The 16,005-nt window shown below is 36.2% G+C and overlaps 1 protein-coding gene across 3 annotated transcripts in view; it reads left to right on the forward strand.

The window, feature by feature from the left end:
- The window catches only part of MAGI2 (membrane associated guanylate kinase, WW and PDZ domain containing 2), a 1,342,154-nt gene that overhangs the window by 727,526 nt on the left and 598,623 nt on the right, over positions 1-16,005 (forward strand). For all 3 annotated transcript variants that reach the window (XM_040472823.1, XM_040472822.1, XM_040472824.1), the window contains exon 3: positions 11,896-12,015. In XM_040472823.1, coding sequence (XP_040328757.1) covers positions 11,896-12,015 — 120 coding nt within the window. The remainder of the gene's footprint in view (positions 1-11,895; positions 12,016-16,005) is intronic.

The following is a 16,005-nucleotide window of genomic DNA, read 5'->3' on the forward strand; positions in this document are numbered from 1 at the left end:
ATCTGAATGTCCTCTGAATGGTGGCTTCCCATCCACCATCCGTGAAGCATATTCCCCACCACTTTGACCTGCCACCCCCATCCATGTCTCACAACAAAATCTATTTAGAACATTTCATAGGGGAGAAGGGAGCACCCTGTTACTTAGGAACCTGGCTTCTGCAGTCACACTGACTGGGTTTGAATCCTGACTTGGCCACTTAGCAATCCTGTGACTTGGGCAAGTTACTCAAGCTGTAAAATGGGTAGAATGCTATTCACCTTATAGAGTTGTTAAGAGAAGTAAAGAGCTGGGGCGCCTGGGTGGCTCAGTCGGTTAAGCGTCCGACTTCAGCCAGGTCACGATCTCGCGGTCCGGGAGTTCGAGCCCCGCGTCGGGCTCTGGGCTGATGGCTTAGAGCCTGGAGCCTGTTTCCGATTCTGTGTCTCTCTCTCTGCCCCTCCCCCGTTCATGCTCTGTCTCTCTCTGTCCCAAAAATAAAATAAATAAACGTTGAAAAAAAAATTAAAAAAAAAAAAAAAAAAGAGAAGTAAAGAGCTAATGCATGCAAAATGCAGAGAAAAGTGCGTCACCCAAGGTTAGGACTCAATAATTATTCGTACTTACTGATGTTATTTACACAAATAAACTTCTCATACAATTCCTTATTTTGCTATATTTATCAGGCACACCTTTTTTCTTTTTTCTATTAGATACTACTCATTCTTAAACATTTCATATGTATGTGGGCAAATGATACGTTTGTATAAAATAGAAGTTTTCAAAAATGTGTTATTGAATATATTAAAAATTAGTAGACTGTTTCATCTAGAGAAAGCCCTCTAGCTAAGTTATTTTCAATATTGTACTGTAATGCAGTGCAGAATCAAATACTTGAATTGCCTAACCCAACATAATTCCCTTTTTCTCTGTCTTATTTTCATATATTATGCTAGTTTTTTGGCCCTAAATTTAAAGCTTATATGCATGTGTATATTTTTTTATATACAACTTTATCATGTAAATGCTAATCTTTATACCAGATAATAATAATTTTCTTTTCAAATGTAGAATGTGAATGTGACTATCACTTTCTCCTATAAATAATATGATAATAATATTTTTGTCTTCCCTCCAAGATAATTTGATGTGCATATTCTTGAGAACCTCAACAAATAGATTTGATCACTCAAATATGTGATTTGTGCCATATAATCTGAAAAGCATTTTCATGTTTTGAAATCCCCAAATAGTTAACTGCCTTCTTACCTTCTTCTGGATCTTCTGGTACTCTGTAGGCTCTGTATTCTGTCATCTACCTTGGGCATTTCAGAATATAGAATGCCGTAGAGACATATGGTGATAGTAAAAGTTAATGTCATTGCAAGATTCTAATAGAGATAAAATGATAAAGTTATGATCCACTAAACCCTCTATGCAATGAAGGTCAAAGAACAGAGTGTTTCTCCATTGCTCAGAGAGCTGGCGTATCTATGCAGTTTAGTCCTGGCCCAAATTAATTTTACATGAGGAGAGTATAAAAGCTTCAAACTAAATATATATTGTTTCTATAAAAAGTCACTGATCTTTCTTTTCTTTTAGCTTGGCATGTAATCTCGAGACATTATCTATTAAGTAGTAAAATAGGGAATCAAAAACCTCTTTTTATTAATCCTATAGAATGCCCGATATAGAACATATCTAAATTAAGTATTGAAGAATTAAAATCAGAAGTTCAAACTGAATTAATTGGTAACAAAAGGGGCATTCATCTTCTTCCACACTGTTAAAAATTTCAGGAAATTAATAATCAACTCAAGAATCTTGAGATTATGGTTTGTTACCGTATTTTACAAGTGAGAGTCCAGTGTCCCTTTATCCTGTTCCTTTAGATATTGTGAGAATTGATCAAAAAGCAAGAAGTTAACTGTTTAGGAATCTGATTTTACTTGGGTGAGTCATTTTATCTTGTTGTGTCTTTACATCCAAGAGCAGTGGATTATTCTGGACCATGAATGCAAGTGAGGTAAAGGCAAAACTTTGATGGGGAAAGTTAATTGTGCAACTAAGTTTTCTCAGCAAGGCACCGGGTGGAGAAGATGGGCTTTGATGTGAAGGAATGGATAGGATTCAGGTTGTGATTTCTTTGCTGCTGAAAGAGTGATAAATCAAATGCTGTGCAGTTAGGAAACCATTCACTTTGCCCTAGCTTTTCCTCAGTGGGTATATGCTTGTGTACCAGCAGTCAGTGATGCCTTGGTACTGCCAATAATTAGGTAGGATCATTTAGTGGAGGAGCCTTAAAAGTCAAAATGTATATGCATGCATCAGCTTCAGAAGCAATCACCCAAACATTACTTACCTTTCTTAAATATACATATTTTATTTGAGTATAGTTGACACACAATGTTACATACACATTGCCTATCTCTCTTTCTTAGCATCATGGGTTTTTCAGTTCAAGTGATAAGGACAGTAAGATAAACTTTGAGTTTTGAAAGACACTTCTCACCTTCACCCCTTGTTTTCTCTAGTGTTTACACCAGAGACATAATTATATAAATCTTGGAATTGATGAAATTATGGAATTGATGAAAGGATATGTTTTTTCTAAATAATTTGTTCCCACAGAGAGATTTATGGGCACTAATTCCACAGTGCATGCCCATTCCCTGATTTAGTCTGATTAGTATAGTTGTAGACAAGCTGTAATTTAACATTTAGTGAATCAAATACCTTGGCATGGAGAAATAAGATGCTACTTTGTCTTGTTTGTTAGAGATCCACAAATTTTTCATATTTGTCCCCTTTTTTTCACTACCATAGTATTTTCTTAATACAAGAAGTCGTCTGCATCATATACTTGTTTTTTCTTGCCACATTGTTGTTTATCACTCCTGGTGAGCTACATTCAAACCTCCTATGTCTTCAGAATTTAAGCCATATTGTTGTATATGTAGAACCAAGATCGTTTATGTTACTTCCAATAATCATGAAAGTTATTTATGAGCAAACATAAGTGGGGATTTGTCCATTGTCTTCCAAATTCAATTAACTTCAAAGAGAACTGTGGAAAAGCAATGTTCAGTAGCGGTGATATACCTATATACCAACAAATGAAGAATGGCTTGTTTCCTCTGAACCCAGGACATGGCTATCAATTACCCTAGAGTGAATTCTAAGGTCGCAAACCACATACTTTATGACCTGTTGTGGTTAAATTAATAGTGAGATATCATATTGCTTTTAGTTTGGGTTTCTAGAGATCTGAGTGAGTTTAGAGCAGTGAGTGGTTCTCTAATCCTTGTCCCTAGACTAGCAGTATCAACAGCACCTGGAAACTTGTTAGAAATTTAAATTCTCAGGCACCACCTAATATTTACTGAATCAGAAACTCTGAGTGTGACACCCCTCAATCTGTGTTTAACAAGTTCTGCATGTGATTCTGATGTATCGTACATTTCAGGAGCCATTTGTTTGGGTATGATACTGCCTCAATCCAAACTGTTAAGATGTAAAACAGTAATTGGTGCTGTATAAGACATTAGTCTGAACTTTCATATCCAGATATATTCAAGGAGAGCTTTCTTCTTCAAAAACTTCTGTCTGAAAAATGAAGAACATTATTAACTATGCAAATGCAACTTTAAACAATAGTTGATAGCTTGCTACTTTAGAGGATAAGAGAGTTTTGAAATAATTACTGAGGTTTAGAGTAATACACTGTTAAGTCGAATACTGATATATTTCACATGAAACTGTCAAATATTTAATATTTTATAAAACATGTCGAGTGTTTTATTGAGGCACTAAGTAATTCTTATACCTAATAGGTGATTAATTGAACCAAATTGCAGACTTTGCTTTTTGACCTTAACCCAACCCACCCCATCAGCTGACAAGAAATCTATAAAGCTCACATTGTTTTATAATCTATACCACATAGGGCTCAGTGACCCAAACTAAATGATTTTCCTTGCTAACTTAACTCTATGTCTGTATGAAATCATACTTCTGGATTTTATATGATTGAAAATGAGTGCAATAAAACCCAAGATCTAAGCAGATTATGTAAAAATTGATTAGGGGCATCGGCCAGGGAATCTCCTGAATGTTTTTATTGGAAGCACACACACAAATCTGGTGATGGTGTTCCCACTTGCTAATGAGTAACTGACAAACTAAAGCAGTGTCTTCAGAAATCTTAAAGAGTAAGTTAATTAAAGGTCGAATCTAGAGGAAGTCACTGTAGCTGTCAGGATTTATTTCCTTCAGCTTGCAGTTGAGAAACACGAGGAATGAAGAGAGAATATATTCAGAAACATGGATAAGAAAATAATTTAGTTCTCAGATTCTCACACAGTGACCCATCTGCTTAGAACACATTGACTATTAATGATTGATTCCAAATCCATTTCTATAGCAAATGTGTATAGGGTGCCTATAGTGTAATGGACACTGTAGAACATTTTGCACATCAAAATAGATTACAATAGATAACTGCATTGACCATCATCTAGGTAGTAATACCTTTCTGTAATCCAGTGACTGCTTTTTTAAGCATTTGGCTAAAATCAGAACATATCAGAAGGCTGAGGCAAAATGTGCTTCAGAATCATATTTACCACAAACACCATGCTCTTTCCTTCCTAAGGCAAAAGGAGCAATGTTCCTTCATTTACGAAGTAGAATAATAATAATAACAACAATAAAATCCATTTTGGCACCCCCAGTTGCCATGGTAACAAAATGACAAGCGACCTTGATATGCTTTCACTATGTATCGATAATAAGCTAACCATTTGGGAGCATTCATTCTCTTTAGACATGTCTTTTGAGCAGAAATACTATATGCTTTTATTAACATATGAAGAAGGTGTTATTCATACAGTACTTAATTTGGCAATTATTTAATATGTTTTTTTTTTTAAGAAATGAAGCGATCAGAGATAAAGCAAAGACTCAATTTAGTAGCATTTCCTCCGTTTCCTTTCTATTTATTTTCCCTTTGGAGGAGTGGTCCGGGAGACAAAGAATGAAATCTATAAGCCATAATCTGGATAATAAAATTTCTTTTGCACTTATCTAAACACCACTTAGGAAAGTTCCAACCAAATATAGAAGAGCATTAAAAGAAGAGGAGCTTCAGCTTTTAGCTATATGATGAATCACCTGTATTTCCTCTTTTATTCTACTAGCTTCCACTCTATTCCTAACACAGGGGGATAACTTTCTATTACTGGTGAGTCTTGCTTCACTGTCACCTCTCATAATCCTTTGGGATGGTAACTGAGTTGGGAAAGTAACTATACTTATTTCAGCCTAAAAATGTTTTGCTGTTTTGTAATTAGCTAATGTAGATAATGCTGCTATAGACATCAGGTTGCATGCATTCCTTTGAATCAGCATTTTTGTATTCTTTGGGTAAATAACCTAGCAGTGCAATTGTTGAATCATAGGGTAGTTCTATTTTTAACTTTTTGAAGAACCTCCATATTGTTTCCCAGAGTGGCTGCACAAATTTGCATTCCCATCAACAGTATATAAAGGTTCCTTTTACCCCACATCCTCACCAAAACCTGTTGTGTCTTGTGTTTTTCATTTTAGCCACTCTGACAGGTGTGAGATGTTATCTCACTTGTGGTTTGACTTGTATTTCCCTTATGATGAGTGATGTCGAGCATCTTTTCATGTGTCTGTTGACCATATATATGTCGGGGTACCTGGCTGGCTCAGTCGGAAGAGCATGTGACTCTTAATCCTGTGGTTGGAAGTTTGAACCCCACATTGATTGTAGAGATTTCTTACAAATAAACATATAAATAAACTTCAATGATGTTTTAATCCAAGACCACAAACCTAAATTATTAAAACCAAAATAGAATGCAAATGTTCTGAATTCCAACTTTGAAAACCTTTCTGCTACACCATGCTTACACTTCCCTGTTTTAAAAATTTGGGGTGATATATATGTCTCTGTGTGTGTACATATGCTAGTCATCAGAGCCTATCATGCACTGTCCTATTTATCAATCCTGTGAGAATAACCTTGAAAGTTCAAAAATACCTGTATTGGGCACCAATGTGTAAGCCAGTTGACCTAAGCTAAAACAAGTAATATGTGAAATACATAAAATTTCTCTTTAGGAATTTAGTGATTCTTTCCAAAATATAAGTAGGTTCTTGCTGGCTCCCAGAGATCTTTCGCCAAGCCAGCATTCGCCCCTGGGAAGCCTGCAGCCCTCAACTGTTGTCTATTTCCCCTCAGATCCTTATGGTTTCTCTCTCTTTCTCTCTGTCTCTCTCTGTCTCTCTCTCTCTCTCTCTGTCTCTCACTCTCTCTCTCTCTCTCTCTTTCTCTTCTCTTCAAGCTTTTGCTCCATTTGTGTAAACTAACAGTTAAAAATCTAAGTAATTAACCTGCTAATAATCCATAGGTGAAAATGATTTATGATCATTTATTAGAATTTAATTATTTATAGCATATTATATAACTTACTTTTTAATTATGTTTTGTTGTTGTTGTTGTTGTTGTTGTTGTTGTTGTTTACTCTCTGTCTCTCTTTGGTAGAATATAAGTTCCACAAAAGAAAGGATCCTACTTTGTGTTATTCAAAAATATATCCTCAGTATCTTGAATAGTACTTGGCATATAGTAAGTGCTCAATTAATATTTGTGGCAAGAATTCATGTGGGAAAAAAATCCAGGGTGTCATCTCTGCTCTTCCAAACAACAATACTTAATATAAATATTTTTTTTGAGTGCTTCACATGTTCCAGACATTGTCTTGATTTGAAGAATCCTTGATTGTTTTTCATTTCTTGGTTTCAGATGTCTTGATTTCAAATCAACCAAAATGCTACTGGTATTAACCATATTTTATAGATAGGAAAACTAGAGTTATACATTACTCAAGGTAAAACTGATAGCAAATGGCAGAGCTCCACCAAACCCAGGCAGTTTCATTGCCTGGCTCACACTCACATCTACTATAGCTTATGTTTTAAAGACAGTTTCTGTTTGGTCTAAACCAAAGAGTAATTCTAACGGTGGAAATTTGGGGGTACCCAGAGAGGAGAATGCCACATGACAAGCCCAAAGGAAGATATTTCTTAAGAGGAAACTTCTCAAATTATTTTCCTCACATGTTCCATAAAGGAAAGTCCATCCTGAGACTCTACAACCTGGCATGCCAGAATCATCTTTTATTGTCAATAATAGAATCTTAGATTTTTCTGACTTTTTAAACTTTCAGTATTTTCCTCTCCTTATGTTTTCAACCAAATCTCTTGACTAGAGGTCAGCCTCATGCTTTCCCAGGGTAATTGGGGAGTGCGATGATAAACTAAGAGGGGGAGGCAGTCACAACAGTGACATAGCCAGTACCAGGTCCAGGAGGGCAATTTTAGAACAGAGATAGTACAGAAGGGAAAGACAACATTGTGGAGGTACAGGGCACAGAATTTGCCAAATATTTGGAGATGGGATAAACAAGTGAGGGACAGACACCCCGATTGTGACTCTGAGGGAAAGGTTCAAAGCATGTATGGCTAGAATAATAGTGGTGACATTAACAGAGGAACAGGATGGAGAAAATATGTTTTCATTATGAAATTTTCCTGAAATGCTGAGTCCGATTTGCCACCATAAGGATAGAATAAAGTATTTTTCAGGCATGAAAAGAAAATGTAGCTTCTGTGAAAGCTTTTGACAGAAAGCTTCTGGCAGATGTGCTCTGCCAAAACGAGGGAATAGACCACAAAAAGAGACATGGGATCTGGGAAAAGAGCAGTATGACACAGGGAAGAGGCAAAGTGAATCCCCGGGATGATGGCAAAGATGATCCCAGGATGACAGCTGTGTCATGGGACAGCAGGTCTGGATTGGAGCAGGTTAGAGGCTCCAGGAGCAATTTCTTCAATAGGATAAACCTGATGAAATATTAAGTATACTTGTATATGTTAAAAGTTGATTTATCCAACAAGGAAGGTGTTAATTAATTGAATTCTCCATTAATATAAGGGAAATTGGAAATGGAAACACTACATCTAGAGTAAACAAAAGTTATGCAAGAAAGGAAAATTAGTCTACTACCACATCACAAGGTTCAGGTGGAAATAGATTTACATACTGTTGTCATTGTAAACATTAAGTAGTCATCTAAACACAAGTTTGTGCTATTGGGAGAATGGGAGGAGGAGAGAGGGAGGAAGTGAGGTGTAGGAAACTTGGGCAAGAAACAGCTAACTCCTCATTTGCTTTACCAAGAAATCAGGAAATAATAGCTAAAGTAAAACACATGTACAAAGATACAAGGGAGGGGGCACATGGGTGGCTCAGTCATTTAAGTGTCTGACTTCAGCTCAGGTCATGATCTCACTGTTGGTGACTTCGGGCACCGCATTGGGTTCTGTGCTGACATCTCAGAGCCTGGAGCCTGCTTCAGATTTTGTGTCTCTTTCCTCTCTCTACCCCTCTCCTGCTCGTACTCTGTCTCTCTTTCTCAAAAATAAATAAACATTAGAAACAAAAAAAGAAAGAAGGACATCATAAATAAATTATTTAAATGGATGGAGGTAAAAACAAAAGAATCAGCTAAAAATGTTGAGTCTTTGCCTCCGGATGAAGGGAAGGTTTTGGGGAGTGGTGATGACAGTCTGCTTTTATTCAAATACTGAGCTCTGTAGAATGGTTGACTTCAAAATATCTGCATATGTAACTCTGATTTTTAAAAAGAAAAAAAAAAAAACTAACCTGCAAGAAAGCAGAAGAGAAAGGATTCATTTTAGCAAGATAGATGGATGATTCCAATTAAGGGTGAAGAGAATGCCAGTAACGAAAGTACAAATTAAGAAACTTTGAGAAGGGGGTTCTGGGTGACTTGGTTGGTTAATCTAGAATCTTGATTTCAGCTCAAGTCCTGATGTCACATTTTGTGAGTTTGAGCCCCTTGTCGTGCTTTGCACTGACAGTGCAGAGCCTGCTTGGGATTCTCTCTCACTCTCTCTCTCTGCCCCTCCCCAACTCATTCTTGCTCTCTCTCTTTCTCTCTCTCTCTCAAAATAAATAAACTTGGAGTGCCTGGGTGGCTCAGTCGGTTAAGCATCTGACTTCAACTCAGGTCATGATCTCCCGGTTTGTGCGTACAAACCCCGCATTGGTCTCTGTGCTGACAGTTCAGAGCCTGGAGCCTGTTTCGGATTCTGTGTCTCCCTTTCTCTCTGCCCCTCCCTGTTGGCACTTTGTCTTTCTCTGAAATAAATAAACATTTAAAATGAATGAATAAATAAACAAACAAACAAAAAATAAGATGAGCTTTGGGGAATTTGATTTCAGATTATCTCTTTCTTTACCACAAAGAGAATGCACTAATGTCTTCTGTTGAAAGTGACAGCTGTTGAGTACTAGAAAATGGTCTGATTGTGACAGAGAAGGAAGACATATAAAAGGATTGCCAATCATCAGTTGAATCAAACTGATATTAGATAACCTGAATTTGTAGGGTGCTTTCTCAGTGGATGAATGTCCACTGTTTTCTGGAGCAACTAACAGTCTATGAATGAAATAGCCAATATTGAACTTGGGAGCTTATTAGGAGTGGGGGAATGGTGAAGGTGAGCTAAAGGAAAGATGGGATTCTAGGTTGTTTAGAATTTAGAGTCTTTAGAATTTAGAGAGGGAATTGAAGCCATATTTGGTGAACATGAGGGAAATTAAAAGAGAACAAGAGCCTGGGGGTTATAATTATAAAAATGAAGAGGATGAGAAAAGAAGACATGAGATGAATGTCAAAGATGGGGATTGTAGCATTTGGAATTATAGTATAGAACTTCTTCAAGCCACAGTGAGGTAGGTGAGCCCCCATCCAAATAGCTTTAAGCAGGTCAGTAGCAACAGGTGACACTGATGTAGCCATTAGGAGTCTGTATCCCCTAGGCAAGAGTTCAGTCGCATTGTCCTGAGATGCAGTATAGAGATGGAAAACCTACCCAGTGAACCAGAGTACTGATGGTCCTTCCAAAAGATCACAACCACAAACATGTCCACTAGAGTTTGGCATAGTCAAGTAATTCCAGTCCAGAAGCAAACTCAGGAACTGGCCTCAAGCATGTGTTCCTGTGCTCATATTGTGCTAGGAATGCATTACCACACTGCAAGCACTTAATTAATCAAAGCATGTAGCTTCTGAAATATGCAGATAAATTAGTAAGGAAAATGGAATCTTTGTTATGCTATTTTTCTTAATGATTAGAGTGTGTTCTAAATAAACAGAAAACAAATTGATTGCCAAAAACTATGTTAATGTGCTTTTAATTCACAAGGGTTAAGCATGTAAAAGTCAGGATATTGAAAGTTAAGGTTTTCATAGAAACATTAATTTGACAACACTGTGCATACTAGGTGTGGGAGGTTTATATTGTATAGCATAAAAGCAGTAGGAAATATTGCAAAATGTGGCTCAGTTAAACAAATGAAGTAACAAATTTAGGGGAAAGTCATTAAATGTGATTATGGAAAAAAATTGTTTTACAACCTCCAAAGAAGGGTTCTAAAATTTAATTTTAGAAAATAATGCTTTCAAATCTCTTCAAAAAATGTTTTCAATGGAAATTATTCATTTTTATACAAAATCAATTTCATTAGCACATTGTATATTCTGGCATGAGTTTATGCCTTTCATCTGCAGTTCAAATCTGATCCTAACAGACCAAAAGGAGAACCAATTGGCTATTTTCATGGTCTAGCTGATAAAGATTTCATAGACTGAAAATTAAATTTAAGGGTTTAAAATACTTTTTTTAGTATATGGAGAATATGGAGGAAATTTTGAATGTGAACAATCCTGCCAATGTATTAATACTTGCTTATATCTATCTGCCCTTTGTTTATTTCTATAAACTATTTGCCTGTATGCATTATGGAAATTCCAATCTGACAACACAAAATGTTTTATTAGGTGGCATAGAAAAAGAAGAGAATTTAGGGCATCTTCAGAGAGGGAAGTGCACCAGAAAACACACCCACAACCTTTAATATGTCTCTATTTTGATTCCTGCCTTATGAACTGGACAGCAGATCTGGAAGCCTGACTTCTCTAGCACAGATGCACTGAGCCACAGGTTGATATTTCTGTCACCTTGGCCACAGATGTCCCATTTACCCTGTAGGAAACAAAAGTGGTTGACCCATGAAGCAACCCAGAGCGTTTCGCTTCCCAGTTCAGTCAGAATTAAAGGCAATAATAAAGGAAAGGGAAAGGAAGGGAGGGAAGGGAAAGAAAGGAAACTATTACTGGAATTATAATACTAACTGAATTATAATTATCACCAATTCCAATTATTATTTAATTAATTTTAAGTAATAGTAAAGATTTTGTATTCCTTTAAATCAAATATAAGTTATTTTGGGGGGCCAAGTTAACAAATGAAAACCAAAAGTACTCTTACAAAGGAGCAGATCATGAAAATAGGGAGATACATTGACATGCTGCTGACATTCCTATTTTCCATTGTATTTTATGTCATAGCAAGGCAATCTACAGAACAATAAAGGTTTATTCATAGAAGTGAGATATGTAAATTCCTGAGCTAGCAGACTTCTGGCCCAATATTCAAACGCCCCTTCAAAAAAGGGCACAATGGTCTGCATTTTCCACTGTAAGAAATGTATGCAATTGCATTCCATGGCAATGAACTCTTTATAAGCTTGATGAAGAAGAATGCTTTGTATATTTACTTTAATCTTTACCCATGCTATTTTCTGTTTCCAAACAAACAGAAGGACAAATGCAGGCTGCCAACTCGCAGGATGTACAAACAAGTGTTATTGAATATTCAGAAGTATGGTGATATTTCTAAAGTTCAACAACAAATCACTTAGAGTCTTTCTTTTGTTTTTAATTTTTCCTTATTCAGGCACCACAAGGCCACATAAGGAGGGTGAGGTCCCTGGAGTGGACTATATTTTCATCACCGTTGAAGATTTTATGGAATTGGAGAAAAGTGGTGCTCTCTTAGAAAGTGGGACTTATGAAGGTAAGCACAGCTCGTCTGCTAAATTTATTCCTTGTTGCATCACATTTTTTTCTCTGTTGCTGAAATGCGTTAGGATGCCAGATTACTGATAAGCTACTGCTTTTGGTTTGAGAGCTTTAATAAGGTAATTTTAGAAACATATTTTCTAAATAAAAAGTTAGGATACATCTAGATTAATTCTACTCTTCAGATGCTGAGAGATATGTATGTGCCCACTGAAATATACTTGTGATGGCCTCCTGAGACTAAGCTGTGATCTTCCAAATAAATTATCTTCATCTTTAGATAACATCTCAAAGAGCACAGGACTTGAGTTGCAGTCCTGTCATTATCTCTGTGTGGTTTTTTTTTTAGTTCCTTCACTTCACTGGCCTTCACTTGCATCTCATGCAAAATGATGAAGTAGGAAAATATGAGGAAATATGATCTGTGCTTGCTCTCCCAAGCTCTACTGCAATAGAAAAGTCTCCTTGTGTACTCAAGTCAAACATGAACAATAGATGACACTAAAAGCTTGAATGTAGGAAGTATCTTTCAGTGGAAAGAGCACTGTAACGTGAACCAGAATCTGTCTCAGTTCCAAATCTGGCTTTATTACTTATCCACTATAAATACTAAATAACTCTGTTGGTATCTGTGAACCTCAGTAGAATTATCTGTAAAAGGAGAACGGTAGCATTGAAAAGCACAAATAAATAACATGTTGATATGATCACATTTATACATTTAAGTGACATCTACAGGCATGTAGTTTATGTCTAATGGAATTATGTATTTCATAGCCATTGTATGTGTGAACTATATTTGTATATATTAGTAAGTTCAAAGATGAATCCAGTTTTACTGTATTAAAAGTAATAGTGAGTGATATTAAAAACAAAAGTAATAATATATGCATTGCTGCTTAGTCAATCAAATACTTGAGGTCTCCCATTAGCAAGTAAGTTGGGTTCATTAGTAGTTTGACCCTCTACTTCCTCCTTCACTTACTTGTAGATGCCCAGTGGACTAGAGTTACTTAAGAACTTAATATTTTATATTGTTAGAAATATTAAAATCTCTTCTTTTACTTTGCATTCCTAAGGCAATTTAGGCTGAGACATGTGCCTACATTATGGCTAAGACATTTAGTTGCTTATTGCCACATTTATAGGAAATAGGCAAAAATACCCAGGAAAAGAAAATGGTTTTACACATGAGTATTGTTTCTTGTTCATGTTGTCAAAAATAAGTAATGATGGAGGTTGATTGAAAATATTTTAAATATAAAAGCTGTGTTGCTCATATAAGCTGCTTAAACTGTATGAAAAATAACTGTATAAATCATAGAAAGTACTTATATCAAAGAAGTCAGAGTAAATAAACAATAAATTTTGTAGCATATTTTCTTGTGAGTTTTGTGACATTATTTAGTGGCATTCATTAGTTTGTATGTCTGCCAATAATAATGTATTTAATTACCTTATTTAATATTATATATGTAGCATACATAAATATAAATATATGTTATAATATAAAAGCAAATATAAATATTATATTTATATAACAAAAAACCCAGCAGCTTAACATGCAGGAGCAAATCAAAAGTAGTATGGTTAACAATATGACCTTTTCTTTTTGTTTTTAAAAATAAAGACTCTGTTAACTGTATAGAAGGTGAAAAAAAATTAAACCAAATGTTCATGTTAAATCTCCAGACCTCTCAGGATGAAATTTAATAGCAATATTTTAAAATAAAGTAAATTTTAGGTTCCAGTTAAATTTTGAGGAAACTATCCTGAAACCATAAAAATATAGCCAAGTTTCATGAGCCAGGGTGGGTTGTCTTGAATCTTTTTCAGACATCTTTTCAGTATTGAAAGTTTAGTTTGCTAAAGTTTGGTGCCAGCTTGTTAATTGCCTCCACATGCATAGAGCTGATCATTGACTAAAAAAACTTTGTATATATGACTTTGTGGAATCAATACCATTGCTTACAAATACACATGGTATACTTGGTTGAAAACAATATTCCTTTTTCAGGTCACATAACCATCTGGGCAGACACCTAGGTAGCATTCTCAAATCTCGGGATCTTCAGATTTTCTTACAATTACAGCTGAGGAACCAGTAGAATTGACATTCTAATGAAAATCACTATTATTCCTTCAGGACTGATCATAAACTCAAGGCTCAGGGCTACCACTTAGTGTGTTATTTGTCAAGGAAACCTGGGGAATGCCTTTTCTGCTGTCGATGCTTTCAGAATATACAGAATAACAGTAATGTGCTCCTTAGCCAGACAAAAAAAAACCTGAGAGCTTTTATATTTGTCAAACTTCCATGACATCAATCTCTCATAAGATTTCTTCAATAAAATCCCAGTTTTTCTATGTTATATATTCTCCTTTCTGCAGTGTTTGGACCATTGCTCCCTTTCCTTCTCCTTGCTAAAACATTTTCATGCCTTCTCAGTACTCTACAGCCTTCAGCCAGACTAGAAAATTCATCTTTGATATCTGTGACTCCACTAAAGAAAGTAAGAAGAAATTGGGCTACTCTTAGTGGCTTTTTTTTTTTTTTTTTTGGCGGGAGGTGTACTCTCAATGTTAAGGTTATAGATCTTTTAGCTATGTTAGGTCTGATTGCAACCCAGAAACAAGAATATCAAGACTGCTAATGCAGTTGGAGGTAGGGAGATAGTCTCTGCTTCTTCTTGCTCATAAATACTTACCAACTTGTGCATTTCTTGTCAGGGACTGGGACCCCATTCATTTTTGATTAGCAAAGATCAAGAAAATCCTCTATAAAATGTCTAGTTAAGATGCCCGTCATTGAAGAAACCAGTCTTATAGCGTTCACCCCCACTACTCAGTTTCAGAACAGGAAACATCTACCTGAAAAGTAGTTGTGAGGAAGAATACATTTTTAAAGTATTTCTCATATGTATGCATTTTTGTCTCACTGTCAATAATTCTAGTTTTAATCTTGGTTAAAGATGTAGCTAAAATGAAATTTGTCCTTTGATTAGAAACAAAGTAGACTTTCTTGAATTGCAGATTTGCCTCCTAGAAATTGGCTCAAATTACTCGCCCCAAAAGAGCAATTCTTTTATTTACCAGAGACTGCAAGGAGGGCCTTAATGTGCGTGAGTTACTATCTACGGTTATGCTCCATGATCCTAGACACAGTTTTAGCAGATTCCTTTTCTCCGCAGCACCAACTCCTCACTCTGTCTGAGCACCTCATTTCAGTTTGTTATACAACAGCTGCTGAATGCCCTTGTATGTAAATGGCCCAGAGGATTTGGTTCTGGTGGACCATCAGGTGTTGGTAAACAGCCTCTCTTCCGTGACTTGGATGATCTCATCCTTATCTTTTCATATTGAATCAAGTTTAAAATTAAGTTAATAGGGGGCGCCTGGGTGGCGCAGTCGGTTAAGCGTCCGACTTCAACCAGGTCACGATCTTGCAGTCCGTGAGTTCGAGCCCCGCGTCGGGCTCTGGGCTGATGGCTCAGAGCCTGGAGCCTGTTTCCGATTCTGTGTCTCCCTCTCTCTCTGCCCCTCGCCCGTTCATGCTCTGTCTCTCTCTGTCCCAAAAATAAATAAACGTTGAAAAAAAATTAAAAAAATAAAATAAAATTAAGTTAATAGAACAAAGCCCAGTGGTGAGCCTGATGTAAAATCAAGTAACACAACACTATGAATCTTTATGTAAGGACTGAAGATGTAGGCTTCATGTGAAACAGACCACAGAGTTCTTTAGTTAAATACAGATAATTCCTTTGGGATTAAGGTCACATGCAGGTATAAGTGAGACACCAAGAGGTAGGATTAAATGAGTTGATCTGGTAATCTAAAGGGTAAATAATCTAAGTGCCTGGAAGGCAACATGTCTTTGGGAACTGTCCAAAGTGCTGAATTAGCCATGGCTCTAAATCAGTGAATCCTGCCTGACCTACTTCTTCCAGTTGTCTCGAATGTTACATTCATGGTTTCATTGACCAGT

Source organism: Herpailurus yagouaroundi, unplaced genomic scaffold, assembly GCF_014898765.1.
Source record: "Herpailurus yagouaroundi ecotype Mexico unplaced genomic scaffold, PumYag 100, whole genome shotgun sequence".
Taxonomy (NCBI): Eukaryota; Metazoa; Chordata; class Mammalia; order Carnivora; family Felidae; genus Herpailurus; species Herpailurus yagouaroundi.